Genomic DNA, 22,515 nt, shown 5'->3' on the forward strand with positions numbered 1-22,515 from the left:
TCATGTGTCAAATTAGCCGTTCTCCGGGGGAGAAGTAGCAGAGGATGCCACAGGGTGCTGGTCGAAACTGTAGGGAACAGTGTCCTATGGTAGTATGCACCTCTTTTGTCCCTGTAGAGCTTGTATGCTTTGAGACTTGTAAACACATGTAAAACGATTCTATCTCTAAGAATGTTTTCCTCGCTTCTCTGTCCTATACCTGTTACACATGATCTGTATTGTTCATACATTCCACAGTACCATACACTGTCCCCTTCCATTTATATATTTCGGATTTTCAAGCCGGTCCCGCATTCTCGCGAAAAAGCATAGTTGCCTTGACTTATGCCGCAACCCTCGTAAAAGAAAATTAAGACATTTAAAAATGAAGCATTCTTTTTCTAATTAAATTGACACATAGTTAACAAAAACTTTAATTCAGTAAGAATTTTGCAAAATATAATTTCTTTCACGTGCACTATCAATGCTGATATATTAACCCTACGTAAAAGCTTCGTGTATTTCTTATTCGACTCGGATAATTCTCATGGAGGATAGCTTGCGAAACGATGCAGATACACGGAGACTTGTGTTAGAAGCGTGTATCGAGATAAAAAGAACGCTTAAGCCCCGTTTTCCGGTCCAGTTGAATTCCTCATCACCATAATCCATAATTAGCCCTTGCAGGGAACGTGCATGCATTATTCCTTTACGGTGGTCGCCTCATCCATAATGCATTGCGCCAAAAGTGGAAGATTACCTCTGGACACGGAGAAGGAAAAACGCGCAGCCAGCGACCGGAATCGCCCTGGAAAATAAACAATGTCCATCGGAAGCCACCGCGAAGGAGTGGAGGGACATCGCTTCGTTGTTTGTTAGAATGTGGAAGTCGGTTGGTTACGGCAATCTCCCCCTTCCTCTGTGCTGTTGGCATAAACCGGAACGCACATCAAGAAGCCATTGTGTTGCCTCGAACGGAGAACAAATTCTCCAATTACAGAAGGCGATGATTACATAGTTACAGCGAGAGGATTTCGCTCCAGCGCCAAATAGTTCGCACGGAGGAATCGAGAGCTTCTTCGCTCGAGCGAATAACACTCGAAGCCCAGTAGTATACGTATAATCGTCGTTTGTCTTGTGGGCCCCCACGTATGGATCGTGAGGTAAAAGAACTAAGTGAACTTGGTAAGATAGACTAAATTACATTTAAACATTGAGATGATGACAATACAGTAATACATGAAATTTAAAGAATAACCGAAAGGAATTACTATAAGTAGTAAAAATTCCTTTATTTGGCAGACGAGGTTCAGTCGTAGGGTGGTGTTCTATTGCCTAACCATTGTCATGAGCTACATAAGAAAATATATATATAATATAATAATACATGAATAGAGATAGAAAGAATGACTAAAACCAAAAACTAAAGAGAGAGAATTAATTTCACCAATCACAAAGAGCTATTACATCTCAAAATTACAAATTAATTTGTTCCTTGTGCGATTATTACATTCTTGTCTTAAAATTACTTTCTACAACTGAAAAATATCAATATTTATAAAAAATAACAATTCTCAAAAGGAGAAAATTTATTTTCCTGTTCGGAAAGAAAATAATTTAGAAATGAAGATTCTGGAAAAGAATGTCCTGAGGGCGGAGAATTGAGGACTAAAAGTGCTAAACGTTGTAAGTGCCAAAAGCGAAAGTGTTGGGAAATCGTATCGTTCAGCACAACAGCCCTTACGAACGTTCACACTAGTGCCTTTTTACACGCCCTTTGAACTACTTAGAGGGCAACCAGCCACTTTTCACGTTTACCACATTATCAAGCATGGCACATTTCACAGTTTAACGTGGAAAACGGTGTTTAAATTCTTGTGGCACTTACAGCATGTACCAATTTTAGTCTTCAATTACACTGGACTAAATAAGAATGACCCCGACTAAATCGCCAACTAGTGCACAGTCATTTGTTTTGTCTTCTCGTTACCTTTCTCGGTCTCACTTATCGGACATCGTATTGAACACCGTCTTCTATGATGGAACGATAAATGTTCTCGTTGTTGGAGAGCATGTATGTTAGATTTGAAGCTCTTAGCTTAAATAATACTTTTCTGATCAAGCCCCGAAAAACTGAAATGTAGGTATGCTAAGAGAACTAAACCTAACCGACGTAATCTAACAACGAAGGAATTGTGTGCTGACGTCAGTGGACGATGGTATCCAATACAGTGTGCGATAAGTGGGACATATCTTTCCGTCCTGTGATACTTGGTGCAACGGAGCCACAGGGGTATTCTCATCTTGGTCAAGCTATTGTGTGTTGAATTATTTGCTACTGTGTGTATAACGAGGAACACTTTGTGCCCATACGCAGATGATGTGATTTTTCCATCCTGATGTTCTCTTGCTTCTTCCCCAGCTGCATCCGCGGGGACTTCGTGAAGCTGTTCCTCCACCTGGAGCGCGTCGGAGTGAATGAGTTCACTCCTTGGACCAGAATCCTCTGCGGGGGGCTGCCCGACATCCCCCACGTGCACTTCAGCTCCGGACACAGCCTCGTGCTGGAGTTCCACACGGACCGCCGACCGGGCAACAACACGGGCTTCATGGGGACATTTCGCTTCCTCGATCGCCGTAAGTACTCTCCTAGCACTTAACAATGTCTTAGTGGGGTTTCCTATTGTATACACCAGTCAATCAGTCTATCAGTCAAGAAACAGCTGTTCAGACAGACCTGTACCTTACGCATCTTATATTTCATAACAGCTAATAGCAGGCTTACCATGCCATTCATATGATGTGATAAACAAATACAATAAATTTAATTGTATGATAGTTTATTGAAAGGAAATATTTATTTGCTACTTTTATCGTAAATTTGCCTGATTTTGCCCAAATAACACCTGTTGTAACTTTCTTACCCACGGAATATCAATTTCGAATTCTTTTTAGAGGTACTTCTCATATAGTACTGTTTATGCTATAAATATCAAACTTTTGTCAGGTCCCCCACCAGAGATATTGAGGCCCAAGTTTTGAAAAAAATGAAAAACTAGCATTTTCAAAGAGCTATAACTCACAAGGGAGGTTATCTAAATGTCCCCCTCCGATTTCCATGAAACGTGGCAGGTGTATAGAGGGGCCCAAAGGAAGAAATACGTGCTTTTTGTTTCGTCTAAAAAGCGGTTTTAGGGGAAAAAGCCGCCTCAAATGTCAAGATGAGGACAAATTGACGTGGGGATCTGACCCCTTCGTCCCCCACCGATTTCCATGAAACTTGGCAGGTGTATAGAGGAGCCCTATGTCCCCTGTTTCTTCCTATGCCATATTTACGTGGTTTCGGGGTCAGATCCCCACTTCAATTTTTCCTCATCTTGACATTTGAGGGAGGGTTGCCCCCTAAAACAGTTTTTTAGCTGAAACACAAAAACACGTACTTCTTCCTTTGGGCCCCTCCATACACCTGCCAAGTTTCATGGAAATCGGAGGGGACACTTAGATAACCTCTCTTGTCAGAGAAAACCAGTAACAAATATGAAATATTTTCTAAAACTTTGGATGTATATGTGTCCTCTAAAAAATTATAGCATTCATATTATACCTAGGTACATTACAACCCTACTAACAAAAATTCTGAATTGAGATTTTTCTTCAAAATTTAATATCAGTTTTCGCCCTAGATTTTAGCAATTTTCATTAAAGATGGTGAAAGAAGGTACATAACATAAAATGTAGCTTGAAGTGTACTGAAGCAATGTTGTTTACCACAGCTTTCTATAATTTTTCTTAGCTGAGTTATCATAATTATCGCAAATGTCTGAAAAGCCAGAAATACCGCGTCATAAAACAAAAATGGCAGCCATTTTAAAACGAAGCCAAGTTATAGGAAATAATACCTGCTTTTTAAAATGGTCGAGCTACCAATGATTGTCTTTTTGGACTGCTTGGTATGGACTCTATCACGCACAAACACTTATGACTGTGACCTTTCATGGACTTTATGTAGAGAAAAGAGTCATCTGTGATTCATTCAATTGATCGTAATTCCTCTCGTTTCTACACATCACAGCTTAAATGTTTGAAAATTAATTCTTTTCCTTTCAACTTTTGACTCTGCAATGATCGAGAGCATAGTTTTCGCCCATAGTAGTGGATTGCTGCTTTATGACCTGTTTCATTACCGAGGAAAGTGGCAAGGTGTTTTGAAGATTCACCAATAAGTTGTTCATTTGAAACTTCAAAATTGAAGTCAAGATGGCGTCAGAATATCCTTACATACGTTTCAAGTTATAACTATTGGATTGATGATAATTATATATATATATATATACAGGGTGTCATTTTAATGGCGCCCACGGACCACAGATTCGTATACAGGACATCGAAACAAACAACTTTTCTCAGTAACATTTTTCTTGTTGGTGCGTCGTTTCGGAGCTACAGTCGTTCAAAAAAGACAGTTTTGCCGCCTGGATGCTGGCAACGCAACACAACATTTGATCGTATCTGTGACGTCTTTTCCTGCGGCGAAATAGCGCACGGCAGGGTTGCAAGGAACACACAAATTTTGTGAAAATTTACAAACTACCAACCACATGATTAGGTGTAAAACGAAGCGAGAAACGCGTCCAGTAGACCGAACATCATAGCCTACCAGCCAGAAGATCAGCAGTCATCTCAGGGGAAGGGGGAAGTTAACCAACGATATGAGAAATGGTAAAAACGTATTCAAAATGTAGTGTCAATATCGGATTTTGTCTCAGCCTAAGTAGAACACAATACCGGGTTCGAAGCCCTCATTTGGGGCTCGAATCATCATGTGGGGCTCAGTGTTGCCAACTCACCCCACGAAAATTTCACCAACTGATATTTTGAAGCCTTTTATGATGTATTTGAGGGCAGAGTTGGCAACACTGTGGGCCCTTACTGTAGCTTTTCATGTCTGGCAACACTGCCGTAGACAGAGTTGGCAACACTGTGGGCTCACTGTAGCTTTTTATGAGGGGGGTTTGCCCCCCTGTTTATATCTGGCAACACTGCCGTAGATTTTTTGACAGTGTTATCAACCTACTGGGTTCACTGTAAACTTTCAAAGGACCTGAGGGGCCCATGTACCTATGTCTGGCAACACTGTTGGGGGCACAGAGTTGGCGACACTGTGGGTCCTTACTGTAGCTTTTTATGAGGGGGACCCGTTGCCCTCTGTTTACATTTGCCTACCCACTCTACAAAAATTCCACTATATGATCTTTCACAGGCTAAGCTAACCTACAAATAGGAATTGGCAGCACTGACTTTTAAACCCACTGGGTCCTCTTGGCATGTTTTTTCATGATGTGTTGCTAGGCTATTGAGCATCTTGGCGTATACAATATATATATTTTGAGAGGGGGGTTATGGCTTTTTATGCTGTACGAATACTGGAAGCTTGACAGTGACAACCAACAGAGTAGGTAAACCTACATCCAGGAACTGGCAACACTAGTTTCTGACAGTGAATTTGAAATAAAATATTAAACAAAATACATGAGTAAGCACTGTGAGTACAAATAGTACTAGTGTTATGCCCGCAACTCCAACTGGGCAACTGGGGGGAAATAATTGTACAACAATTTGTACCTAATTGTACAATACTTGTACCTAATTGTACAACTTAGGCCGTGTCCGGATTGGCAAGCGCCCCGTACTGTTCTCTCCTGTTGTTCTCGCGTGCCGTCGAAGTCACGTCCAAGTCGTCCGAATCTGCATGTCCTCTTGTAGTATGGTTGTTATTTTTCCCGCCAGGTGTCAGCCCGAACTTCACCCACAGCGCTCTGGGGCGCAGGCGCACCGCACGGAAGCAGAAGGCAGACGCCAAACAAACATCACAATGATTTCCACCTATTTACTAGTTATATTAAAAATGTAACGTGCTACTTTATTATTTACAATTTTTCTACATTCAGTATTATCGATAAACTGTTAAAGTATCACTGAGTTTTACATCGTCTAATCAGTAAATGTTGTCTGTACAAAGTGAAAGTAAGAATATGGCTGCCAAGCGCAGGGTCACGGCGAGTTCAAGCGTGCATCTGTCGCGCCTCTCTGCTCTCCCCTCCAACTCCACGTTTGCCGCGAATTCAGACAACAATGAAAGCACGTGTTTTTACGTTCTCGTAATACTAACCTTGCTCCACTGATTTTAAATTGCTTCCATCCGCTTTTTTTTTCTGTGTTATTTCTGTATGCACGCAACATTCGCTTTCAATAGTATTATCGCTCAGAAGCAGAAGGAGTGTTAGTATAGCAGGCTCCGAGTTTACAATTTATTAAATTAAACAATAATTTATGTAAAAATATACTTGTACTTACCGAACACAAGATAATAAAAGCACATGTGAATGTTTGCGTGTGTTTATGTTATATGACGACTGAGTAAAAAATAATGTTGACTCCCCGAAAGATAAAGTTCCTAGTTCGACATCAGATGGATGCAAATTTTATGTTTTGCTCTCCAAAATCTTGATCATACAGCAGAGGAGAAGAGGGGAGAGCCATCTATTAGCAAACAATAGAAATAAAAAGTAGGTCAAACTTTTTCAACAACCAAACATTTTAAACGTCCTCGCGTAGTAATACGATCTAGCTCAAGACGTTTAAAAGAGTACTCTTAGTCGACAAAGCTAATTGCTAGGGCCCTTATATTACTAAAATATTCTTTAATTTGCATATTTCTCATACCGCCATATGTTGTTCTAGTTGACTTCTTCCAAAAAAATGCTAATTAGCGAGAGTTAATTAAGCAAGGCAAGTAAAAGAAGCAAAATAGAACAACATATGCCGGCGTGAGAATATGTAAAAAATCGATTCAGAGGTGGATCGATTTAAAATTGGGGGGATATTTTGCATTTTTTCCCCCTATAATGTACAAAACATTTACCGTACATAATTCTTTCTATTTACAACAGTATAAAATAAAAGGAATGTGTGACAATATCCATATTAACCCATCCGCATACTATTTAAATGACAATTTTTTTGCCATGAAATACTATTTAAATTTGGCTATCTCCCGCACAGCAAGACAAAATGTCAAATATTGTGAAAACTATTCAATATATTGAAGTGGAAGTACAGTAATAAGTTTGCACATATGCAGTTTACTTGAAAAATAATTAGAAACTCACCTAATAAATTTGATCACACACACACCTTTGCATTCTATTTCTATTCCTCAAACTGAACAAAACACGTTTGAAATGGTATAAAAAACTTAGCAGCGCAAACATACGCGTCATAGATTTGAAAGATCATACAACCTCTGCCATCTATTGAATGAAAAAGGAACTACGTGATGAAAAATCGGGAAGCTGTCGATTTGACAACTAGGTAAGCGGATGGGTTAATTAGGAAAATATGTTGTATGCTAGATTAGCTAATTGTGTCTTCTACAGCTTTACTGTATAGAGGGAAGATGGAAAAAGAGAGCTCTACGGAAACTGACGCTCTTAACAATATTGTACGCCCGTGAAAATTATATATAAATAAGAGTTAAGTGTATTATCTGCTTTGATGTGAGATTTTACCAACCTGTCAGCTGTAGTGTTTAGGTGACAAGCGACTTGCTCAAATATGACGCTCTTAACAATATTGTACGCCCGTGAAAATTATATATAAATAAGAGTTAAGTGTATTATCTGCTTTCATGTCAGATTTCACCAACCTGTCAGCTGTAGTGTTTAGGTGACAAGCGACTTACTCAAATATGACGCTTTTGACAATATTGTACACCCGTGAAAATTATATATAAATAAGACTGAGGCGTATTATCTGCTTTGATTTCAGATTTTGCCAACCTGTCAGCTGTAGTGTTTAGGTGACAAGCGACTTACTCAAATATGACGCTTTTGACAATATTGTACACCCGTAAAATTATATATAAATAAGAGTTAAGTGTATTATCTGCTTTCATGTCAGATTTTACCAACCTGTCAGCTGTAGTGTTTAGGTGACAAGCGACTTACTCAAATATGACGCTTTTGACAATATTGTACACCCGTGAAAATTATATATAAATAAGACTGAGGCGTATTATCTGCTTTGATTTCAGATTTTGCCAACCTGTCAGCTGTAGTGTTTAGGTGACAAGCGACTTACTCAAATATGACGCTTTTGACAATATTGTACGCCCGTAAAATTATATATCAATAAGAGTTAAGTGTATTATCTGCTTTCATGTCAGATTTTACCAACCTGTCAGCTGTAGTGTTTAGGTGACAAGCGACTTACTCAAATATGACGCTTTTGACAATATTGTACACCCGTAAAATTATATATAAATAAGACTGAGGCGTATTATCTGCTTTGATTTCAGATTTTACCAACCTGTCAGCTGTAGTGTTTAGGTGACAAGCGACTTGCTCAAATATAACGCTCTTAACAATATTGTACGCCCGTAAAATTATATATAAATAAGACTGAGGCGTATTATCTGCTTTGATGTGAAATTTTACCAACCTGCCAGCTGTAGTGTTTAGGTGACAAGCGACTTACTCAAATATGACGCTTTTGACAATATTGTACACCCGTGAAAATTATATATAAATAAGACTGAGGCGTATTATCTGCTTTGATTTCAGATTTTGCCAACCTGTCAGCTGTAGTGTTTAGGTGACAAGCGACTTACTCAAATATGACGCTTTTGACAATATTGTACACCCGTAAAATTATATATAAATAAGACTGAGGCGTATTATCTGCTTTCATGTCAGATTTTACCAACCTGTCAGCTGTAGTGTTTAGGTGACAAGCGACTTACTCAAATATGACGCTTTTGACAATATTGTACACCCGTAAAATTATATATAAATAAGACTGAGGCGTATTATCTGCTTTGATTTCAGATTTTGCCAACCTGTCAGCTGTAGTGTTTAGGTGACAAGCGACTTACTCAAATATGACGCTTTTGACAATATTGTACACCCGTAAAATTATATATAAATAAGACTGAGGCGTATTATCTGCTTTCATGTCAGATTTTACCAACCTGTCAGCTGTAGTGTTTAGGTGACAAGCGACTTACTCAAATATGACGCTTTTGACAATATTGTACACCCGTAAAATTATATATAAATAAGAGTTAAGTGTATTATCTGCTTTGATGTGAGATTTTGCCAACCTGTCAGCTGTAGTGTTTAGGTGACAAGCGACTTACTCAAATATGACGCTTTTGACAATATTGTACGTATATTGTATTGTATAGGAGACAAGAAGCGTCATATTTGGCGAAAAAAACAACCCAAGTAAGGTCATAGAGAATAGTTAAAAAAGTGAGCAATTATATTTTGCATTGCACACCATTGGATATTAAATAACATACCCCCAAAAAATCTCTGCATTATGCGTTCTGTAAAAAATTGCCCTACGTGCCAAACTGCTGTGTCAAGTAAACATTTTCAAAGACACTGTCGTACTTGTGTGCCGGAAAAGCGAATATGTGCGACCAAACTGTGCTCTAAGTGTGGAAAAAATATTTCTATTGCCAACTTCAAGCGACACCAGCTTACTTGCAAGAGCACTGGAACATCTCTACCGCAACCTTCCAAGCGAAAGGTAGAAGTAACCTCCCTCGATGCATCGCCACCTGCCAAACACGTCAAGCTGGCGAAGAAAGCAGACCGATTTGCGTTTGAGCATTTATTACAAGACTTTAACATAACATCAGACAGCTTCTGCGATGTGCGTAGTTTTCTGGGGAGCGAGCGAGCTAAGATAATATCCATCCTCAACGATGCATTGGCCACACACTCCACTAAATTCTATGCTGTGCTATGCTGCAAGTATAAGAAACCGTCTGATGAAATATATAAATTCTTCCATGCCACAAAAGCAAAAACACTGCATCAGGCAGATGTCACTGACCTCGACAGCATCTACGACAAGTTTGTCGAGGAGCTTGTGGCAAAGCACGAGGAGCATCAGGCTGAAGGCTCGGGCGGTTCGCTGTGTGGCGACCCCCACGAACTTTGTCTGACACTTAACAAGTTCCTGCCACTGGCAGGGTCTAGCTATATTGCCCTGCCACCCGAGGTTGAAGGAAGGGAAGCTGTTCTCAATATTCAGAACAAAGACACAAAATGCTTCCTCTGGTCGGTGCTGGCAGCATTGCACCCTGTTCACTGGAAAAACCACTCGTACCGTGTTGCACACTACAAGCAGTATGAGTCGGAACTGGAGGATGCAATGGCCGGGATTGTCTACCCTGTAGAAGTCTCGCATATTCGCAAGTTTGAGGTTCGTGCTCGTGACTTGTTGGGCCTGCAATTAGCCATCAATGTTTACGGTCTCACCGAGAACAAACATGAGGTCCACCCCATCCGGGTGAGCGACGTAGACGACGATGGTGCGCAGGAAATTCACCTTCTGCTCATCAAGAACGAGACCCATCACCACTACACCCTCATCCGTTCCCTCTCTCGGCTTGTTTCGAGCCAACGGAGCAAAGACAAAACCCACATAGAAGTTTGTCGCAGGTGCCTGTCCATTTTCGACAACCAAAAACAATATAAATTCAAACACTCTGGAGGACCCAACATTGCTGCTGAGAAGCTAGCTCGCCACATGCTCTACTGTGGTACCAACAAGCCTGCACGAACTATCCTGCCCGAACCTGGTGCAGTAGAGTGCTTTCGCATGCACAGTGCTATGGTGAAGCATCCTGCCTATATTGTAGCAGACTTCGAGGCCTTTCTTCAACCTCTGTCTAACTGCGAGCCCAACCCCGAAACATCCTCTACTATTCCTTTCCAAATCCACGAGGCCTCGAGTTACTCCTATGTTGTGGTGTGGCGAGACCATATTGCCTCCGAGCCCTATGTGTATCGCGGTCCCGACCCGGTCAAACACTTCCTGAAGAGAATGCAACAGGAAGCCATCAAGATAGGGAAGGTGCTGTTAGCCCCCAAGCCCATGCTGCCTCTGTCTCCGGAAGACAAGCATCAGCACGAAATAGCTCTAAATTGCCCTGTTTGCAAGTCGGTCTTCACTGACGATAACAAAAAGGTCCACCACCATGACCATTATGGGACCGGAAGCTACATTGGCCCATGGTGCAACAGATGTAACTTGAGAGCCAGGGACCCGCGCTTCATACCGGTCTTTTTTCACAATGGCTCGGGATATGATTTCCATCACTTGGTCACACATCTAGGGTACGACAATGCGAGAATCAATGTCCTGGCAGAGAACGAGGAGCGTTATATTAGCGTCAGCAAGTGGGTGCCGATCCCCGCCGAGTCAAAAAGCAGGAGCATCGAGCTTCGGTTCCTCGACTCTCTGAGGTTCCTCCAGGCAAGCCTGGATGCTCTTGCTGGGAAGCTCAGAGACGACCAACTAGCCATTACTACATCAAGTTTCCCGAACTTAGATGTTGCACTCATCAGGCGTAAAGGGGTCTACCCCTATGAATACGTCACCGACTCTTCCAAGTTCGAAGAAGAGTTGCTGCCTCCCCAGGATAAGTTCTACAGCCAGCTGAGAGGTTCAGGTATTACCGACGAGGAGTACAAGCATGCTCAGTCTATGTGGGTCAAGTTGGGTTGCCGAACTTTTGGTGATTACCACGATGCATACCTGAAGCTTGATGTGACGCTTCTTGCCGATGTGTTCCAGGCGTTTCGGGCGACTGCGATAAACATTTACAACCTGGACCCTGTATATTTTTACAGCCTTCCTGGACTGGCATGGTCGGCCATGCTCCTGCTGACTAAAGTTAAACTTTCACTTATCTCCGATGTTGATATCATGCTTTTCATCGAGAGAGCTATCCGGGGCGGCATGGTCCAAGTGTCGCAACGCTTCGCACATGCCAACAATCACCACATGGCCACTGGTTACGACCCCTCCCAACCATCAAGCTACATCATGTACACTGACGTGAATAATCTTTACGGGCACTCCATGATGCAGCCACTCCCAACAGGACAGTTTGAGTGGGTTGATCCTTTATACCACGACATCGAAAAAGAGTGCGACGAGTTTGGGTTTTTTGCCGAGGTGGACCTTGACTTCCCCGAGAAGCTGCAGGATACATTCTGTGACCTTTCGCCTGCTCCGGAATTCAAGTGTCCACCTGGCTCGGATCAACCGAAGCTCGTCATGGACTTGGAGCCCAAAAAATGTTATGTGCTACACTACCGGAACCTCCAGTGGTTAATACAGCAAGAGGTCTCGGTCAAAGCAGTTCACCGCGTGCTCTTGTTCAGGCAGTCTCCATGGTTGAAGCCGTACATCGAACTGAACACCAAACATCGTACTGCTGCCACTTCGGAACTTGATCGCGATTTTTTCAAATTAATGAACAATGCGGTATTTGGGAAGACTATGGAGAATGTGCGAAATCGCGTTGATGTGAGGTTGGTGACGAAGAAAACACAGTGTCGTCGACTTGTTGCAAGCCCGCTGTTCAGATCTCGAACAATTTACAATGAACAGATGTCTCTGATTCACATGAACCGGGGCGAGGTGCTACTCAACAAGCCCATCTATGTGGGAGCTGCAGTTTTGGATCTGAGCAAGTTGTGCATGTTCGAGACATATTACGACATACTACGTGCACACTACAACCACAATATCTCGCTCCTCTACACAGACACAGACAGCTTGGTGTACCATGTTCGCACGGTCGATGCGTATGGTGATATAGCCAAAGTTCCAGCTCTTGTCAAGCTCTTCGACACATCGGGCTATCCCCAGCTAAACCGGTATGGAATTCTGCCCCGGAACAAAAAAATACCCGGCAAACTCAAGGACGAGAAAGACGGGGATGTGATTGTGGATTTTGCTGGACTTCGTGCCAAAGCCTATGCGATCCGGGCTGAGGGTTCTGTAACAAAAAAGGCAAAGGGTGTAAGCAGGCAAGTGGTTCGGGAGCACCTCAAGTTTGAGGATTACCTCGAGTGCCTCAGAACAAAATCGCCCATTCTACAAAAAGAGCATCGTATCCAAAGCGTCGATCATGTGCTTACAACTAATATTGTCAGGAAAGTTGCTCTGGATGCACACGACGACAAGAGGTGTATTCTTGAATGTGGGGTCCACACACTTCCGTGGGGCCACTATCGCCTCCAAACTAGTAAGGCCTGCCCAGAGTGCAACAAAAAATAATAGGCAATGCAAAATAAAAAAAATCAATTTTAATTTACTTCAACTTCCTCGATTACATGCATAGCACAGCAAAATTAAACTTCTGGGAAACTGCTTATTGTAGTTTGTACTTGTGTATATAAAATTCCACATTTCTTATTGTGTGCTATTTTTTTTAATTTTTTTTTGTATCTAAAACTGTTCAGTCACTCTTTCATTCTTGACGTCATACACAAATGTTTTCTCTGCAATAAGAATGACGCTGCACAGAGTATCTGCAGGCAAGGCGTCGTGGAACTCGCATACGATCTTTATGTTGGTACGATCGTTGACAACCACCTGCTTCCTCTTAGATGTGTTGATGACGAACATGGGTCTGCGAGCTATGAACTCGTTGGGGTTGTAGTACACGTCCACATTGCTGGAGGTCACTCTCTTGTAAGCTGTGTACGCCTCGTAAAGTTTCAGGTAATCGTTGTTCGTAATGTTTAGATTGTAGTTCTCGCGTGGGAAAACTTCATTCCTGCCATTTTTGAGGTAAACATTCATAATTTTGCAATTATCAAACTGGCTAGAATCTTTCCCCGTCTGGAAGAGCACGACCGCAAACTCAGGCATATCGTACCGGATGCTGTTGAACTGCGTAGTAACATCAAATTCAAAATGGCTGCCGAAAGCAGGTTTCTGCACGCACTGGTAGCCGTAAAATTGGATGGGTACTTGGGGGTTCTTCAAGATGTCGGCTTTGTACTTGAGACCGTAATTAGATTCGTATTCCACCACAGGGATGCGCAGCTCCATGGACTGGATGACGCACTTGGCAGCGTCAGGTAGTGTGTTGGCAAGTGCTGCACCGTCTGCACCCAAGGTGCTGTAACGCATCAGCACATCGTTGTCGTTGGCGCTTCTGCGAAAAGTGACGCGTAAACCACCCTTCCACATAATCTCCGTGTAGTCGGAGAAAAAGCCTGGAAGCAAGCGCATGGGAAACAGTACTGTGTGGCTTTGAGTTTTGATTTTTGTATCTGCTTCGAATCCCCCTGCCTGGTAGTATGCTGCATCGGTCTTGGAGAGTTTCAGTGTTCCCACAGCTGTAGAAGTAATCCCAGGGTAGTCAACCCTATCGATGACGGTGCCATGCTTTCTAACTTCCACTTGCGAGAACAGATGCGGCACAAAATTGTCCACAAGTCTTAAATTTGCATTGGCGTGGAATGCTTCGCCGTTGTCTCTCTTCACCACATCAAACTTGATATACAAATCAGCTCTGTGAGGGTGAATAAACCCATCCCCGACGTCCACATCGTATTCGATCTCCCTGTTCGGTTCGTTCAAATTGGCAAACGTGCGACGATTGGGTGGGAAGGACTGCAACTCGTAACTTTCGATTTGCTCCATGATTGTTATTTATTATACGTTAATCTCCACGACGGCGGTGGTAGTAGCTCCGGCAAAATTCACCACCTCCCCCTTCTCGTTTGTCACTGCCAATTCTATGTTGTCTATGCGATTACGAGATATAGGGAAGTATATCGGTGGTGAGGGTGTGTAGATAATCGGTTCCATGAATTCAGAGTTTGGTTTGAACGTAGCGATAATACCTGTCTGCTTGTGGCTGCCTGGGATGCCATCCGAGGATTTGGTGATCATGCCTTCTGCCACGTTGCAATGTATGTTCAGAGTCTCGATGGCTAGAAATTTAGGAATGTTGGCACCGATGTGCTTGATGCCAGGTTCGAGTTTTGTGTTGTTCTCGAATCCCAGAAGCTCTCCAACAGTGCCTAGGTCTACTGTTTCCGTAGCAGACACAATTTCAACTCTGTGAGTTACAGAATTTTGAGATAGCAGTATATTTCTTGGCAATTGGGCTTGCAAGGTAGACAGATTGTACTGTCCTGGCGTGATAACTATTTTTTCATTTCCAACAGTAATTTTGTTATTGTGCTCCGTGACATTGGGTATCAGGTACATGCTGTAGAATGCACGAAGAGCAATAGATTTAGGATAGATGATGTCGTCATGCAACGCGAGTTTCAAGACCGAAGTCTCGCTGGTGAGATGGAACACTCCCATGGTGTTTTAGGTACCACAATGCTTTCTGAAAATGCTCCACCGAGGGGTTATTTATTTTAGACATGTATGCGAGAACGGAAAGGCATAGGTGGCCGCAGTTAACATCGGTGAAACCCTGGATGCGTTTGTCATTGTAGTAGAGGTTGGCAACACTGAGATACTTCACCAACCTGGCAGGCGGTGTGCCACCGAACGAATCGAAAACAAATGCTTTGTCATCGTCAATTTTGAGGTAGCATATCCAATGTGTACCAGGATTTTTGTAACTGTCCAGGTTGACCACGCCATACTCCTTTTTCTTCACAGCAGAGGGTAGAGAATCGGACATGAAAACACCTCTAAAGTTTCTTATTCCCAACAGTTCGATCAGAGATTCAATATCGAAGTTGGACAGGGCTTCTTCTTTTTTTTATATTTCTTCAAAGCATCGAGGTTGTTTTTTCGCTTTTTGGTCACACCTTTCCCCTTCTTTTCCATAGCCAGGTTGTGACGTTTCTGTTCTTCCAATTCCGCCTTGTTCTTCTTCGAGTCGATGACGGTTTTGGCGATAGCGGCACTGCCTCCTGCCAAGCTGCCCACTGCACCCAAAGCTGCCAAGATGGCCGGAATGCTGAATATGAAACCTCCAATCTTCTGCTGCTTCCGCGAATGCTGCAACTTTTTCAATTGTGGAGTGCTGAGCAGCAATTTCATTCCGTGTCCTTTGGACAAGCATGAACGTTTCTTCTCGCGTTGTTTCTTGGTGAGTAACCCATTGAGGGCACCCAGCGTTTTCAGATTCGAATATGGTATCTGGTACACGACGCCCTTGGGCTTCATGATGTAATTTTTTTTTTACGGTATGTTATTTTATATATGTTCAGAGATTTTTTGTTTTCCCTCCCGTGTAATTTTTTTACGGTATGTTATTTATATATACTTTGCAGCTATTAAACAAATTCGATTATGTGCTTTGTTTTCTTACCAAGAAGTTCTTTTGTCCCCTTGTACACGATTCGAGTTGTGTTCTCGATTAAAATGGATAGCTTCTCGTCGGATAACATGCTAGCGTATCGATCTGGTAAAAATAGACTGTATTGTCCGTTGAGCAACAGACGTACTTTAGGACCAAACTGGGTTGCAACAATTGAACCAGAAGTTATTGCATAAGGTTTGTCCACTTCCAATTCCTGAATTTTTATATATTCGACTGACAAATTTAGCATTTGTTTTAATGCCTGGACGTCACTAATTTTTTCACTCATATCGAAGAAATATTTTTTTTTGGTCTCGTAGATTTTTTACAGTGTGTTATTTATAGAAAAAAATTTCGGCATTGCCTAATGCGATCAAGTGATCGATGATCCTGCTGGTTTCAGCATTTTGAAGCATACCAGTCGTCTGTATATCGTCTCCTCCCCTGTCTCCACTCGTGAAGTTCGTCCATCTTATCAGCCAATTTTTCATCAGCAGCCCGAAAAAGAGCATAGGGAGAAGAAGAAGATTTTACAGCGCTTATTTTTCTCAGATGATCCAGAAGTAGCATTTCACAGGGCAAGCGAAATTGTGGTGTTATTTTAACTAAATCAATAAGCTTTTTAACATCCTCGTGACTATCGTCGAAAGTAAATGTAAATATTTTGTATAACACTTCTGTTGGTAAGTCTGTTATATGCGTAGACATTTTTTTACTGTATGTTATTTAATTACAGCCCCCACCCCAATTTTCGTTTTGTATTCATGGCAATGGTCGTGCCCAATGCTGCAACTCTTTCTCCCAGCGAGGCGTCTCTGCTGACGAGTCTCCCGAACGCGGCATGCTCCAATTTTCTATCAGCATCGTGACGCGCATCTAAATTCGTATATGTGTTGTAAGCAATGTCGTGATCCTTGCATGCAGCATCCAGCAGATTTACCCCCTTGTCTCCTTTTTCCAGTCGCCGTTCCAGTTTAGTACCCGGTCCGCAGTATTGGTAACCTGGTAGATGCATCTCGAAGGGTAGCTTGTTGATGATGTCGTTCACGAGACCTCGACCCTCGGCCACATTCCAGAATTTGGGAGGCAGGGTGTTGATGATTTTGATAAGGTAACCTATACCTTTGTTGTCGTTGACAATAAAGTTGCTAAGCTTGGTGCTAATCATGTCCATGATGCCCACCTTCTCGTTGTGGAAGTTGCGATTGCCTGCATTTTCTTCGCCTGCGATAACCAGCAATCGATCTACAAGCTTCCTTACGTCGTCTACCCAAACAAACTCTTTAGGTAGGGTATTGTAGAGTTTGACACCGCTGCCAGTTTTAATTTGGTTCCATATTGGCTTGATGAGGTTCCTGTATTTTTCTCCACTGCTTGATTTTACGCGATTCTGTGTTGCATCGTTGTTTTGGTACAGGGCATCCGTTATGATTAAAATTTCTGTGTAACTTTGGTAATCCTCGTCTGTATAATCTTTAGGTTGCTTTTTGGTAATAAGTTCCCACAGGCCCACAGTGCCAGGATACCTAGTCCAGCTGTTCTTCTCGCCCAAATTAATTTTCACGTCGTCACCTTCGAACGTAACTTTTGACTTTCCAATTTTCCAAACCACACCCTCGTTAGGTTCCACAGAGGGGTACAATCCAAACACCTCGTCCTTTTCAAATTTCCCGGTGCTCAGGTAATCTCTCGCCAACGGACCTAATTCAACTACCTTGTCCGAAGAGGTACTGCCTAGAACCTGACGTCTCAGAGGTGCAGCTCCAAGTTCGAACGGGGTAGTGTGAATACTGGATATGGGTGTAGGCACAGCATAATTTCGAGCAGCAAGTGGCACGAGCTCGTTGATTAAATCTTTATTTTGCTCGGTAACATCTTTGATGTCTTTACCTAGTCCACTTATAGCATCAATAATAGGTTGGTCCTGTCGCTTTTTCTCTTCGTAAATTCCGCGATTCTCTGATTTCCAACCCCTGAAGCGTTTGGCCAGGTAGTCGCGCAGCTTCAAGTTATCGTCTGCGAGTTTGCGTTTCATTATTTGTTATTTATAATACGTCAAGACGTTTCTTGTAACGTCGCAACGTTTAGAAAGTTGTTTATTTTGTTTCTGTATTTTCCGTCATTAGGTTTCCTCGTCATGTCTATCGTGGCGAATCCGAAATCATCTTGATTCCAGCATGAAGAGCAAAATTTGGAAAACTGATTGTAGTTCATGTCCCCGCCTACATAATCATCGTAAGCATGTTTTAAATTGGTGTGGTCTTGACGAAACAAGCAAATAAAATTAGCGTTGTCTCGGAGAAGCTGCTTGGGAATTTTAGAAAAAGTCTGAGCAAGGTAGAAGCAGTCCATGCCTCTGTGCCGCCCCTGTGTAAAAAAATTGCGAATTTCGTTATGGTTCTCCAGGATGACATCGTCGAAGACCACCACCGAATTTTCATGGCAGCAGTCTAGTGGCATTACTTCGGAGGCGAAAGTAGCTATGCTCAGCCCTTCGTACAGTTTTGTCAGCTGTTGATATTTTGCTTGCTCCAAACTTTTGGAAAAAACATACAAGTGCCTGTTCTTCCAATCTAACCAGTCGGGAGCAAGAAGAAAATTATCAATAAGTAAAGTTGTTTTCCCACACCCTGAAGGTCCGACAATAAGGCAGCGAATGTTGTCCGGCAACAGTTCGCCGTTTTTCCTAGCCTGACGCTCCGGGGGAAAATCTGGCAGTCGCCTCACCACATCCCAAGCACCCGTTACACAATCACCTCGTTTGCGTCGATCCAACTTTTTTCCTCGAGTCCCAACCATTTCACCAACAGTTTGTCACCTTTTCTACGTAATACTTTTTCGATAAGATACGTATTGGGGTATTTTGTTTTGGAGAGTTCCTCCTCGTAGAATCGCCCTTTCAAAATTTCGTCGCGATTATCTTTTATTATATACGTGTGACGGTTACCGGGTAACAATCGAGCAACAGTGAAAAGTTCCGTACTCCAGTTTTTGGTAAAGCCTTTTTCAAACATGCGCTTAAATTTACTAATTCTTACTTGGTCTCCAATTTTGAATTTCGGTTTTTTGTTAGTGGGCCGGTACTTGGGACAATAAACAGTAGAGATCAGTCGTGCCTCATCAGACTTGCTGACATCGGCAGGCTTCATGCGTATCGTGCTATGCAAACTGTGATTATAGTCGTTTACGAGTTCCGGAAGCACATTGACCCACTTGTGGTTACCTTGAAGCGTGAATCGTTTCCACATGCGTGTTTTGAGAGTACGGTTAAAACGTTCCACTACGCTGGCTTTGATGTGACTGAAAGTCGAGTAATGTTGAATATTTTGCTTCTGAACAAACCGTTGAAATATCGAGTTGTAAAATTCCTTTCCGTTATCCGTTTGAAGAAATCGAGGTCGCCTGCCACTTTCATTGAAAATAGTTTTGAATGCTTCCATTACGCACACACCTGTTTTAGCCTTGAGGGGCAAAGCCCACGCAAATTTTGAAAATGTATCTATAACAGTAAGAAGATACTTGTATCCTTTGTTGATTTTATGTAAATTTTTTAGGTTGCCGCTACTCATTTCCACAAGGTCAGCCTGCCAAAGGTCATCCACGCGTTTGGTCACCACCGCCAGTCGTTTGTAGTTTCGTCGTGCAGGTTTATGAAGCTCGTTCACGATACCCTGCCTAGACATGGCGCGAAAATAAGAATATAGCCTGGATGGGATTTCTGGCTGCAGACAAAGCTGGGTTTTCTATATACAGCTTGTCACCTATTTCTATGTCGATAATTTGAGTGGCATCTTCGGCATAGGCAGTCTCGCGACTTTCGGGGTGTGTGAAATCGACCAGCTCAACTCCTCTTATTTTAGGCTCGTCGCCAATGTTCGTCACGGTCATGATTGGGTAGTGGGTTGCGTGAGGCAAAGACCAGTAGGAAACCTTGACGAACTGAAGTGTGCCAGCGAGGAAAAATTGATGATAGGCTTTTGCAGGAGTCAACATGTAGAGTTTGTAACCTGGATTGAAAGGGGAGGAGAACTCTCTGTTTGGTATGCTGTACAGTTCGATGACAATCGTAGACTTGAGATTGTCGATGCTGGCATTTAGAGTGTTTACGTTGGTTCGAACCTCAGTCTCCACATCCTCCAATCTACCATTCACCGATTCCAGGTGTTCCTCGATAGCATGAACAACAGTGTCATAGTTTGGTTTGATCTTTACATCGACAATAAGGCTCTTGAATTTTTCATTTAAGTCATGTAGTTGGGTGCTGAAATTAGCTATAGTCGATTCCTGACTTGCCTCGATACTCCCAATTTGCTCTTTCACGCTGGCAATAATCTGCTGCAGGCTTTCTACAAGCGTCAACTTGGAGCTCTGTATTACAAGGTCGTGGACCTGGGTTCTAATTTCCGCAAACAATTCATGCAGCTCGGTGATGTTCTGGTTGGTAGGTAAAGTCGCGACAGACCCCCGTATTGATTCAATTTCGGATTGGATGTTTTTGATGTCGTCGGATTTGAGTATTCGGTTGAGAGTTCTCTTCACGCTTTTCAGTTCCTGAGAGGTAGGCAGGGTGGCCACCGTGTTTTGGAGCGATTCCAAAGCTTTTTTCACCGCGTCCAACTCGGAGGCATCGGCAGCAGCACGTATGCCTTCTTGCAGTTGTGTTATGTCATCCTGGGTGGGGGTAGATTGTTGCAGGGTTTCCAACTTAGTCTGTATGTCGTCGATCAAGTGATGGAAATGAGACAACTCGGATTCTGCATTCAGATTTTCCAGTTTAGCGATTTGCTGTTGGACGTTGGCCAGTGTATCCCTGATGCCCGGCAGTTTGGTTTCCAGCTCATCGTGAACGTTCGCCAGATCATTTCTAATGACAGCAAGAGCATCCTCAATATGGGTTATGGTGCCTTGCAGCTTCCCGAAATCCTCGTAGGTCTCAAGTTGGATTTTGATGTTGGCCACGCTACGGGCAATGGCGTTCAGTTCGCTGGACGACGGTAGATTGTTGATAAAATCCTCCAGCGTTTGGAGTTTAGTTTTTACTTCGTTGATGGCCGCATGCAAAGCATCCGTTTGAAGCTCAGCCTTGATGCTTTCCAACGTAGGGATTTCGAAAGATTGAAACTGTTCGCGCAATTTAGCAATACTAGCGTTCACGCGATCGTAGTCGTCTTGTGTTTTAATGCTTTGGATGATAGTTTGCAGTTCGGTCTGGATGTTGCTTGTTTGATCCTGCAAGCGTTGTTTCAGCTGTTCAACGTCTGAGGTTTGCGTTTGTTGCAGCTTCAGAAGTTTGTTCTGCAGATTGCCCACACTCAGTGCCAGCTTGTCGAGATTGTCTATCGACGCGAGGTCGGTATATTTTTGCAGCAGCGATTTTAGCTCTGCATCAATTTTGAGTACAGGGTCCAAGCACTGAGACTGCAAGCTGGCTATCTCGGACTGGAGGCTGGAGTTGAGCGTGGACTGGAGGGCCTGCAGATCGCTTCGCAGCTTCTTGACCCTGACGTCGAGCATGAGAAGCTCGTCGCCATGGTCGTCGCGTTTCGTATGGCCAAAAATATCGTTAGGCATTGTTATTTATTATAGGATAGCTAATTTTCATTTCTATGAAAAGAGGAATAAGTTTGTCGTAGTCGTCCAAGAGCTCTATGTACAGGCGATCGCCAGCAGATACATCGTACGTGGTGGTACTGTTCATCCTATCGTGTTTGATGCGATAGATGTTCTTGCCGGAGGAAATTTTGGCCTCTCCTTTATTCTCGGGATTCATGTCAAACTGCAGTTTGCCGGAGATTGGGAATTGGTAATAATTTAAGTTGTTGTTGAATATGTAGAAAGTCTTGCCCACATCCTCGTCGTACTGGGTCAGGATGCTATTCAAGTGTATAATCAACAAACCGTTGAGTTTAGATAATAGGGAGGGTAACAGGTCCCAGCTTGCAGGTGGCGATGGTGCGCTTTGGGCGAATACCTCCATAGCTTGCTTCCTGAAGCCAAACAGGTTCATAGGCATTGTTATTTTATTTTATATTTAGTGATTCGTTTCGAGCCTCAAATAATGATTCGAGCGTCAAATGATGATTCGAGCCTGAAATAATAATTCGAGCCTCGTCAGTGCTGCCACTATTTGTAGGTTAGCTTAGCCAGTGAAAGATAGTGGTCTTCGGATGGGTTGGCAAATATAAACAGAGGGCCATAGACCCCCCTCATAAAAGGCTACGACAAGGGCCCACAGTGTTGCCAGACATAGGTACATGGGCCCCTCAGGCCCTTTGAAAGTTTACAGTAAAAGCCCACAGGCCAACTCTGTCCTCAAATACATCATAAGGCTACAGTGGGCCCACAGGCCAACTCTGGGCGCACATAGGCCCCTCTCAAAAAGC

At 42.8% G+C, this 22,515-nt stretch overlaps 1 protein-coding gene across 1 annotated transcript in view; it reads left to right on the forward strand.

Moving 5' to 3' along the window:
• LOC146003616 (suppressor of lurcher protein 1-like) overlaps nucleotides 1-22,515 on the forward strand; it is a 445,888-nt gene that overhangs the window by 216,420 nt on the left and 206,953 nt on the right. Inside the window, exon 5 of the mRNA XM_083141931.1 lies at nucleotides 2,402-2,616. Coding sequence (XP_082998057.1) covers nucleotides 2,402-2,616 — 215 coding nt within the window. The remainder of the gene's footprint in view (nucleotides 1-2,401; nucleotides 2,617-22,515) is intronic.

The sequence above is a fragment of the Lepisma saccharinum genome, chromosome 20, assembly GCF_977018435.1.
Source record: "Lepisma saccharinum chromosome 20, izLepSacc3.1, whole genome shotgun sequence".
In the NCBI taxonomy this organism is placed as follows: domain Eukaryota; kingdom Metazoa; phylum Arthropoda; class Insecta; order Zygentoma; family Lepismatidae; genus Lepisma; species Lepisma saccharinum.